The sequence below is a fragment of the Leptidea sinapis genome, chromosome 17 (assembly GCF_905404315.1).
Source record: "Leptidea sinapis chromosome 17, ilLepSina1.1, whole genome shotgun sequence".
Taxonomy (NCBI): Eukaryota; Metazoa; Arthropoda; class Insecta; order Lepidoptera; family Pieridae; genus Leptidea; species Leptidea sinapis.
In genome coordinates, this window is record NC_066281.1 from 8,599,530 (window position 1) to 8,611,662 (window position 12,133).

Below are 12,133 nucleotides of genomic sequence, written 5' to 3' on the forward strand. Positions count from 1 at the left end.
GTATACATTTACCTATAAAGTTATTATGTATCTTATGAGCTGACATACAACATTCTTTGGAAAACTTGAAAACCGTTACTCTTGGTCCAAGCTTTGGGAAACCTTTTGAAAGTGTGGTACTTTATGACGTGCACTTAACCTTAGGCACCGCATCGTGCTACAAAACGATATTAACGCCTTGGGAGTCACGACTGAACATTTGTCTAAGCCACAATTATGGTGAATTGATATCGAGGTTGAACGGGTACACAGAGAAAACCCAAATATTCACTTGATAGACAGTTACAGCCGTTCCCAATATTCAGTCTATCTCTTACTAGAGAAAAAAATCGTAACTATCGTTGACCTATGTCCCAATAAACTTATCGACGGTAACTCACCTTATCCATACACGCTCTCTGTCAATGGAACGACGTATAAAGTAGCTTACCAGCGATAGAAGTTTGTATGGAAAGTGCAATTCACGCGTCCTAATATAAGGCGATAAGAATGACTTATCAGATATATTGGGACAGTTTCCGATTATTGACAGCTAATTACTGACAGTAGTAATTATTGGGAACGGCCGTTAGTGTATTTTAAAATCTTTCAAAATACCTTTTTTTATTTACGGTACTCAATAACTCTTATTTTTACATGCTTTTTATTAGCTTCATCTGTATGTATGTTTGTTTCTAACTGACTCATTTGAGCACGATTTTGACCCACTTTAGGGTCAGATTTCGTTCAAACTTCATTTATTTATCGAAGACCTGCGACAATACATTAGTTTGGTAAAATATTTCCGTTTTTTAATTTGCAAAATAAGGATTTGCAGGCAGGAATTGATGTTTATTTTAAATTACAAAATAAATTTTCTATATATATTTTTCTATCGTTTTTCTATAAAAAGCGTGTTTTTTTAGTTTTTATTAACGACTACTGAGTACGTATAAATTTACATTTACCTGTTTTGACTTACCCGTGTAAGACGTTGAGTATTTGACGTTTTGCAGATAACATTAATAATTGTTGGTTGTACGTCAAATCTGAAGCTGTATAACTAATAGTTAATATATTAATGAAATATATTACACACTAACAATCTGATGTCAAACATATAAAAAGTGATAAAGTGTCGAAAACCACGTAGAAAAAGCGAAACTACTATTAAAATATTGTTATAGGATAATTTGTTTTTATCTCAGGACACTATGAGATTAGACCAGTAGGAGACTCTTTTGCACATGATGCTGGCTAGATTATGGGTACCACAACGGCAACTATTACTGCTGTGAAGCAGTAATGTGTGAACATTACTGTGTTTCGGTCTGAAGGGCGTCGTAGCTAGTGAAATTACTTAATATAATAACATCTTATGTCTCAAGGTGGCGAGCGCAATAGAGCCGCTTGGAATTTTTGGGTTTTTCAAGAATCCTGAGCGGCACCGCATTTGTAATGGGCATGGCGTATCAATTATCATCAGCTGAACATCCTGCTCGTCTCATCCCTTATTTTCATAAAAAAAAAATATTTTCCCAATTAAAGCAGAAGATGATATTGAAAATTAAATATGCGTGAAAGTGTTATCTATCTATATATATAAAAATGAATTGCTGTTCATTAGTCTCGCTAAAACTCGAGAACGGCTGGACCGATTTGGCTAATTTTGGTCTTGAATTATTTGTGGAAGTCCAGTAAAGGTTTAAAAGGTTAATAAATATGAAAATTTTCGGAATTAAATAAAAACAACAATTTTGTTTTTCCTTTGATGTGTACCCCGTCGCGTCGCTCAGAAATCAAATTGAAAGAATAGTTTAAAATGAATAACTAATTAGAATCTTTGTATCTTTCTCACTTTGTCAGGAGGTGAAAAATCAAACTTAATTTTAGCTACATATAGTTGGTAGATTAATTATCAACGTTTGCTGGGTCAGCTAGTTATTAATAAGATTTTTTTTTTCTATTACAGAAGTATTGCATTTGATCGGCGATCCAGACTTTAGAGATGTTCGTCTTAGATGGGAGTACGGATTGGCTGAAGAAGATCCTAAAAAAGTAATCGCTTTCCAAATACACTACTGCGAGCTACAAGCATGGGGACAATATCGCTGTAGAAGTAAGGTAAGACGAACATTCTTTTAAGTTCATCGGCACAATTGGACGAAGTTCCTAAAAAACGTTCGAAGCCAGAAACATCACATTTCAAAGAATTCCCCCCTTATTCATAATAGTCTGCTAACTTAAAGCATTGCAAATTCTCACTCTGTCTTCTTCTATTGACCTAAGTCAGAATGAGAAAAAACACTCTTAAGCGGCTGTTTTAAGCTAGCGGACTTTTATGAATAAGGGGGTTCGTGTTTAATGTGGGTTGGGCTACTAAGTCATGATGCTATTTAAAGAGTGACAGTAGGGTTACCATTTTTTATCAGTCTGTTAATAAGAATCACGTGACCAGATTATTGTTCTTAACTCAATTTCGACATGATTTTGTTTTATAACGTTTTTCTGGAATTAGCTACGTCCAATTCTTGTTGTTTATCTATCAAAATTTCTATCACATATTGCACACACACACACACACATTTTTTTATGACAATAATGTCATAAAAAATGTGTGTGTGTGTCATCCCTTATGGGGCGAGACGAACAGGACGTTCAGCTGATGGTGATCGATGCGCCCTGCCTATTACAATGCAGTGCCGTTCAGGATTCTTGGAAATCCCTAAAATTCTGATCGGCACTACAATTGCGCTCGTCACCTTGAGACATAGGATGTTAAGTCCCGTTGGTAATTTCAATAGGTACGGCGCCTTTCACACCGAAACACATTGCGTTACCTCTCAATATATTCTTGATAATGTTAAGTATATACCTTAGATAATTAATACGTCTAGATAGAGTCTCTTGCTGTTAGAGAACCGATAAAAACAGGCCAGGAATATTAGTTAAGTGTTCGTGACAAGCTACGTTTACACTCGCGATTTGTATGACACTTTGGGTTAGTGTGCGTGAATTTCTCAAAATAGAGGTTAGTTCTAAACGATCGAGACCAGGGGTGCTCAAGCTTGAACTGCTGGCGATCTAACTCAAAATTGTTAGACTACGATCGATCGGCTCTGAGAGGCTTCAAGTATGTGTGATGAAGGATTCTCGTCTAGGTAGAGTCGCACGATGACATAGATATTAGCTCAGAATTTTAGGAAATTCCTAAAATTCTGAGCGGCACTATAATTGCGCTCGTCACCTAGAGACATAGGATGTTAAGTCTCGGTGGTAATTTCAATAGGTACGGCGCCTTTCACACCGAAACACATTAATGGTAAAACACATTTTATTACCAATCTGGATATGACATTAGCGCCTTTTCTGCCCTCAAGCAGTAGAAGTATGCAAGAATTATTGTTTGTTAGTTTGAAGGGCAAAGTTTCTAGTGAAATTTTCTGAGCAAATGACACTTAACATCGTGTCTCAAATTTTTATTCAAAATAGGATATGAAATCATTACTGAAGGTCAAAAACCATACCCATTCGGAATTGAATGCCTCAGACCTGAGAAGAACGGGCGCAAGAAACTCAGCGTCTCCTTTTTTTTTTCATAAAAATATCGTTTCAATTATAATATCGTTCAGTAAAATTTATTATTTAAAGCCTGATTGCGGTCGCTCCATTCCAAATCTGTGGTATCATTGAGAAAGTCATTTATATTAGGTATAGTTAGTAATGTAAGTGGAAGTGTTAGAAATTGTATGTTAGTTACAATTTTTCTTAAAAATTATGTTAGTAACGTTAGTTATTTTCACAATAAGTTGCACCTAGCTAGAGGCGCATGCAAACCTATCCAATGCCTCAGCAGTGGGGAGTCCCACCTGCATGCCAACGCGCTTAGGGCAGTGTTTTTGCGCCAACGCGCCTAGGACCTTTGCTGCACAAATGTTTTTAACAATTCTTTTGAATTTCGTAATACATTTGTTTTGAACATTATCTGGTATTTGGTAAAAGCATATTATACATCACCAAAAAAAGACTTACCCCCTTATTCATAATAGTCTGCTATCTTAAAGCATTGCTAATTCTCACTCTGTCTTCTTCTATTGATCTAAGTCAGAATGAGAAAAAACATTCCTAAGCGGCTGTTTAAAGTTAGCGGACCATTATGAATAGGGGGGTTATTAACTCGACTTAGCCGAGTAGGCATTTCAAGTTTTATATGTTTGTTCCTGTTGTTAACATTATGGCTATGACAGTTTCTAGCAAATTCACTTATGTGCCCCATTTATACGTCTAGATAGACTATGACAGCTGTGAAAACGTCGTAAATAATAGAGTTTAGAACTAACATCTATTTTGAGAAATTCACGCACACTAACCCAAAGTGTCATACAAATCGCGAGTGTAAACGTAGCTTGTCACGAACACTAAACTAATATTCCTGGCCTGTTTTTACCGGTTCTCTAACAGCAAGAGATTCTATCTAGACGTATTTAACTAAGGTACATACTTAACATTATCAAGAATATATTGAGAGGCAACAGTTTAAACGGTTTTATTTTTAAATTTTGCTCCGAATGATTCATCTAAGAACGCGTAGTAAACGTTGTACGTCAGATTAGATGAATGTTTTCCTCGTATCGTCACTTATTATTATCATAAACGAAAATAATTACAATAATAATTAACCTGTCAGTATTTCTCATCACCGCTCAGGTTTTTATCTCTTTAACTCTATTAAGGCGACACTAAATGCTAGCGACCTTGATATGAGTTCACGGCTGCCGGCCCGCGACCTAAGTAACAAAGCATACATTTTCAAAATTCTTGCGAGGAAATCAGAATATTTTATCAGGCGCAAACAGTTTATATGCTTACAATTCAAATTATTGATTACTAATCTGAATAAATGTACCTCCACAAAAAAAGTACAAGCTATATAAATACAAAAGGTATGAATAGTACTAAACAAATGCATCATGCCGTGAAAAAACTTGTTTAACTGTAATGAAAAGTGGTAGTTCGAAATAGCTCTGGAGTGTTAACTATAACCAACAGCAAACATTAGAAACCTACAAATAGGACTTAAGGGTATGTGTTATATGTTAAAATAGTGTTCATAGCTCCAAATGGTGTATTTTCACTAATAAACTTGTCTAAAAAAGGCCTTCTTTGCGTGTTTTCTGCTTACCTTTCAGACAGCTTTGCTTAATATGATACGAGTATAGGTTTAAAAAGTTTATCACAAAATCACAATATTATATCCCATTGACCTTAATAATTTATAATTTCCCAGAGATATAAAGCTATCTAAACAAAATCTCGTGAGTGCACAGTATGTGGATCATTATAATGTTATATCTGGTGGGGTAATAGCGTAGGTAGGTACGTGCAACATGGTGTGACAGTTGGCACTTCAAACGGTGGATAATAGTGCCCGTGAGCGCGGCAAAGCGTGACTGTATCATGATGACCTATAGTTTCGTCCATGAAAGCCACATTCATAAAATAATACTTTTATATAAGCAACATCAGTGATGATTTACTTCCTTTCTGTGCATTACGTCATTTTGCTCGCAATTATTATATTTAATGCCGGAAGTCAAAAAAATTGATAATAAAACACTCCACGGTCGACCTATCTTTGAACAACAAAAGAGAGCTGTTCATGCTATACAGTGTGTTTTTTTTAAGTGGGACAGTATGGGGAAATCCTAAAGTATAAGAGATACAGGGAAACTGTCTTAGGAAACATTAGGTACTTTTTTGTGATAAAAAAATTGGTATAGTCAAAATTTTGGTCAAGTGTGAGTTGTCCCTAAAAATGATTAATTTTGATGAAATTTTTTTTTGACGCACATCTACTCAGTTTCATGAGGGGATCATTTTATTGTATGGGAAGAAAAAAATCGGGACAGCAGAAGTAAGGTAAATTTAATAAAATAATTTTACATTAAAGTAAATGTTCGCAGTGGCCTCCCTCTTGAATGCAGGCACGAGCGCGTTTCAGAACACCTCTGGTAGCTTTAGACAAGGCGTTGTGATGTATGTTGTTCAAATGATAATGCACTGCGTCGTTTAACTCTTGTACCGAGTTGTATCTGCATAAATTCGCCCTTTAAGGTACCCCCAAATGAAAAAATCCAACGGTGTTAAATCGGGTGAACGTGGTGGCCATTTAATAGGGCCATTTGTGCCCATCCAGCGATCAAGAAAATGTTCATTTAAAAATTGTTTAGTAGCGATACTATTGTGGGCAGGGGCGTTGTCTTGTTGGTAGATGATATTATTCAAATTATTTAATGGAATTGCCATATCTGCTAAATCCACAGCCATGTTTAATATTTCCTGATATTTTTGACTATTCAATGTTCCATGGTAAATTTTAATGGCAAAGATTTTATTATCTAATATTGCACACCAACAATTAAAGGAAAAGCGGACCTGGTTATGGGTTGCCGTAGTTCGGAAGGGGTTTGTACGTGCCCAAAAATGATTATTTTTTCTATTGTACATGCCATTGTTTGAAAAATTGCATTCATCTGTCCAAATAATCCGGCTTGGAAAAGACGGGTTTCTAATCGAGCATGCTACAAACCACTGGCAAAATGCTAATCTCCGGTCAGTGTCTCCTGGAAGCAATGCTTGTACAAGATAACCTTCTATGTAACACTTGTACTTGTAAGCCTTCAATACCTTTCGTACTGTAGATCTATGCACACCGATATTGTTAGCAGCTTCCCTCAATGAGGCTTTTGGGTAGGCTTCAAAATATCCTAAGATTGCGATAGTTGTAAATTCATTTATTACTGAGGCTCATCTCTTCCGTTTTAGTGTAAAACAGCCTCCCTTTCTTAAATTTTTCACCAGTTTGTCAAAAATTTTGCGGTTCGGTTGATCGCGGTCCGGATAACGTTCCCGATACCACTGTAACGCATTCACAGAGCTACGATAATTTACAAAATACGATTCAATTAAATTTACTTTATGCGAGTTTGATAATTCCATGACGAAAACTTAACACAATGTTAAATTTAAACAATGAAATATCAAGTAAAATTGTTGGTTTCAAGAAGTTCCAAATTTAATTTTTTTTTTTTTTTTATTAGATCTGTAAGGTGCTCGGGTAAGAATACCTTAAAGTATTTTAATCCTTTTTAAACCAAATAAAATGTTCCAAATTCAAATGTAAAACTGGACTAGGCAATATTTTTTTAATAAAAACCTTGCAGTGGGAAGTGGTAGGCAATTTACACGGGTTGTAATAATGAAAACGATTTTCTTAAATTTGACTAACTTCTGCTGTCCCGATTTTTTTCTTCCCATACAATAAAATGATCCCCTCATGAAACTGAGTAGATGTGCGTCAAAAAAAAATTTCATCAAAATTAATCATTTTTAGGGACAACTCACACTTGACCAAAATTTTGACTATACCAATTTTTTTATCACAAAAAAGTACCTAATGTTTCCTAAGACAGTTTCCCTGTATCTCTTATACTTAAGGATTTCCCCATACTGTCCCACTTAAAAAAAACACACTGTATATCAGCTTGGTTGTAGACAGTCTCTCAAAGAAAAATTTAATGAAATAAATATTATGACTGTTCATTCTCAGTACATTTATGAAAATTTAATATACGTTCACAAAAATCGTCACCTTTTTACTCTTAATAGTGATTTTCATTATTATAACACTAGAAGTAAGGGATTTCTTGTAACTAATTCTAGTAGGCTTCATAAGATACATAATAGCTTTAAGGGTAAATGTATACACTGCTATAATAAAGTCCCAGCCACTGTTCAGGCATTATCTATAAATAAATTTAAATGTTTTATAAAAAAATGGCTCTGTTGTAAATCCTATTACTCCACTGCTGAATATCTAAATGATCGGACAGCCTGGGACTAGATTGTGATTATTTTATAGCGATAGAAATGATTGTACAATATTGTATATTTTTATTGAAAAGAGCGCAAAAAAAGAATGCTGGGAGAGTTTCTTGCGCCGCTTTTTCTCTCTCAGAGCGCCATTTGTTTCCGAAGCGGTAGTAGTATCTAGTAGTTATTAGAAATGACATCAAAAAGAATTCCAAAGAAATCAATTTTGAGAAAATAAATGCCTTTTATGCCTTTTAACAAATCGCAATTAGTATTAGCACAGAGTAGGGATGGGTATGTGCGTGGTAACAATTATGCATTTTAAAAGATAGATATTGAGCTGTAAGAATTTATGGTATTTTTTGTTATTTTTTTTTGTTTTCTCCTTTAAGTATCCGTCTTCAATCAAGAAGGTTGGATATCAGCTTTTGATTCCATCACTGTTACAAGTAGCACACACAAAAGTCTTGCGTTATCAAAAATGTTTCGAGGTTGATGTAACATAGTTATAATTTCGAAAATCTAAAGAATTTTTGGAGTGGCGGGTATCATTGTTATTATTAATTAGAATTAAAAACACATACACACCAGAGGACTTTCTTATTATAGACTTATCGAGATGATAGCTTATCGTCTTACGGCCGTTTTCAATAACCTATCTATGCTAGTTTAACTTACTAGAGGTAGACAAATCTTTCCTTTTACGCTTACTTACATTTCAATAACCTATCGACATAAAGCATTGGACTAAAACTAATACCTAATATAACTAATAATATTGGACATAACTATGGATAGATATGATAGTGTCATTAAACGGTGATTGCAATGTATTACGGATACAGACTGATTTTTGCTCTGTATTGATTGGTAGAAATGGTACATTAATTCCTCTTAAAGCTGTGGTACTTTTCAGTGTTAAAAAATTCATTTACAGGAACAAACATTTTATATTTTTAGTTAAAAAAAATAGGTGATTTAACTAAATTTTTATTAGCATAAACTGAAGTATTTGAAGAATGGAAAAAATATGGAATTTGAAGAATAAAACATGAAATAATCATTCACTTAAAATTATATGAAATAACTATCTTAACAAACTCGATCTTATTTTTTTTCTTTAATCAGATAAATCTATGGCGCAAGGCATTTGGTATACCAAGAAGCTTAAAGCTAATAAAACCATTATTTATTCATTATTGAGTGTAATTTTTAAGAAAATCCATACTTGTAATAATGATTTTTTTATGTAGAACAAGATACTTCTTGCTATAAATGCATTCATTCAATAAAAAAAAGTAACACACCTGCTTAACCTCGCCTTTAAAATGATATAATATGACAGTTATATGTAAAAATAATACTCATAACTTACTTATAATGACGCCAATTTTCTATTTAACTGACAATTTATATTTTGCCGTTTTGGTATTCGTATTTATTTTCCAAAATTAAGACGCATGGACAATGAGCATTTTATAATAGATTTAAACGTTGAAAACCTTTGGAAGCCAGCTGTTAGTATGGAAATCGCATATATCTTTTTATACAGACTAGCGTACGGGTCACGTAATTTTAAGTGATTTTACATAGTTAGGTATGACTATCGTAAATAATGAATATTATGTTAAATGAAGTAGATATAGATATATTTTCACCACCTAGCACCAAATTAAAAAAGAACGTTATCTAATAAGTTCTACCAGATTGAGCAATTGTTGTTAAGTTAGTTTTACATCCTAACAATAGTTTGATATGCAATATGTGGAACCTTTAAGTAACCATCAATAATTGTAATTTATCATTGCAAGCCCAAATCCGTTTTAACACCAGAAAAGTCATAGGAGTGTTGGCGGTGTACCATATAGTATTAGTCTACTCTTTTGCCTGTAGGTACCTACTTTCACTTTCATAATTTTTTCGCTATTCGCTAAGAGTTAGTGCTGCACCGAAACTAAACTGAATATAGTTATCTAAAATGTTTTAACCATTAATGCTTAGGGATACTTATTGAAGAGGATATAGGTAACAAACTTATATAGACGACATAATTTGGAACTCCCAAGTAATGGCAGTTACTTTGGCTAACGTAGGTATTTTAGCCTAGCTACTCAACGTGGAGGTGCTGCCAAAGTATTTCGAGATTTCCTTTAATCCTATTGAACATCTATACATAAATGCATGTTAATAAATTTTTGTAATTTTGACTTCCATGTGTTGAAAGTTATTAGTAAAAATTTTCGTTAATACCTATAACTACCATTATATTGCATATATACATTTGTGGCTTGTAACTGTAATGTTTAAATATATATAAATATTATAACTTATATCTTCAAATTAACAATTTATAGTTCCACTATTTATAGAACAATAAACAAAAACAACTTCGGTCTTAATATCGTCGGCAAAATTAAAGTAGGATAAAATCAATTGTATAACAAGTTACGTTATTTGCTGTTGCCGCTAGATGCCGCTGCTTCAAGTGCTGCAAGACATAAGTACGCGCTTTATATATTTATCGATACTTGGTCTAGCAACTTTTTTCATTAGTTTCACATTTGTGTTGCAAGAGAGTATGGTGATCACTTACCATCAAGTATTTTTTGTTGGGTGAACTTCTGTTCTTTAACAGAAGTACTCTTATAAATTTTTATAATAATAATTATTAATATGACCATCATTCATTAATCATTTTGGTTTTGACTATACATAATACAGATATATTATTACACGTGTATTCACTTTTTATTTCGTCAATATAATAATATCATGTCAATGTTTTCGTTCGCAAATTCTTCAACTGTTTTGAATTAAGCTGTTTTAGCAAGGCATTAAATTTCTTCATTTATTGCGAGTTACGGGCGAAGACGTTGATTGAATTTATTAGCTTATTATGTTCAACAGGTTTTTTCGTTGAAGAAAAACAGTTAATTCGTTAACGATTATAAAACTGTTAATAAAAACAGTTTATTGATTTAACGACCACCTCTAGTACTCAGTGAGTCAGTACAGTTTACTGTTTAGTCATTTGAGCTTTAGCTTCAGGGCTTGTGCCTTGTGAGGCCTGTAGAGTGTGGCATTACCTTTACCACTATTAGGTATATGTTCGCAATATACATTGAATAAGTATTACGCAGTAAACAATGAGTGCACGGCGCACGTTAGACCACATTGTGAAGAATGACCAAGACCGGAGAAGCATTTCTTGCTTCTCCGGTCTTGGTCATTCATTCAGCGAGCCATTTTAGGGTTCCGTAGCCAAGTGGCAAAAAACTGAACCCTTTTCGATTCGTCATATCTGTCTGTCCGTCCATCCACTATTTTCCGAAACTATAAGAACTATAACTGTTGACACTTAGTAAGAAGATGTATTCTGTGTACCGCATTAAGATTTTTCCACAAAAATAGAAAAAAAAACCAATAAGTTTTGGGGGTTATTATAGATAGGTCTTCAAAAATGATAATATTGATGTAAATATCAATTTTCTAAACTGAATAGTTTTCACTAATATCCACATACATTTAATTAGGTACCTATAAAGGAAATATTGAGAGGCAACGGCTAAGTATAAATATGTTATTTTTTTATAATTTTCTCTTAATGATTCTTTAGGACCTAGATTAAAAATAGCCGTCTCCTATTGCACAAAGATAGGCATTAAAGGCATTTATTTTCTCAAAATTTATTCCTTTAAAATTATTTTTGTTGTCAATTCTAATATACTAGAAACTAGTACCGCTTCGGAAACAACTGGCGCTCTGAGAGAGAAGAAGCGGCGCAAGAAACTCTCCCAGTATTATTTTATTGCGCTCTTTTCAATAAAAATATATAATATTGTGCAGTCATTTCTATCGCAATAAAACAATCATAATCTAGACCCAGGCTGTCTGATCACTTAGATATCTGTGGAATAGGCGGATTTACGACAGAGCCATTTTTTAATAAAACATTTAAATTAATTTAAAGCTAATGCCTGAACAGTGGCTGGGACTTTATTATGAAAGTGTATACATTTACCCTTAAAGCTATTATGTATCTTATGAAGCCTACTAGAATTAATTACAAGCAATCTCTTATTTCTGATAGTATTTGCTAGCACGTATTGCATATTTTCCCCGCGCGTTTTCTCCCGCTACATTCTGTGACATATAGACGCTTGAAAGGAGAAATAAACTAAGCGCCATTTTTCAGCATATTGAGCAAAGAATATACTATTCTCTTAGTTATATATTTATATATATATTTTCATATATATATTTCTTTTGTGCGTCTGTTGTA

The 12,133-nt window shown here is 33.6% G+C and overlaps 1 protein-coding gene across 1 annotated transcript in view; it reads left to right on the top strand.

Moving 5' to 3' along the window:
• LOC126968962 (uncharacterized) overlaps window positions 1-12,133 on the top strand; it is a 46,609-nt gene that overhangs the window by 21,200 nt on the left and 13,276 nt on the right. The window contains exon 2 of the mRNA XM_050814214.1: window positions 1,952-2,103. Coding sequence (XP_050670171.1) covers window positions 1,952-2,103 — 152 coding nt within the window. The remainder of the gene's footprint in view (window positions 1-1,951; window positions 2,104-12,133) is intronic.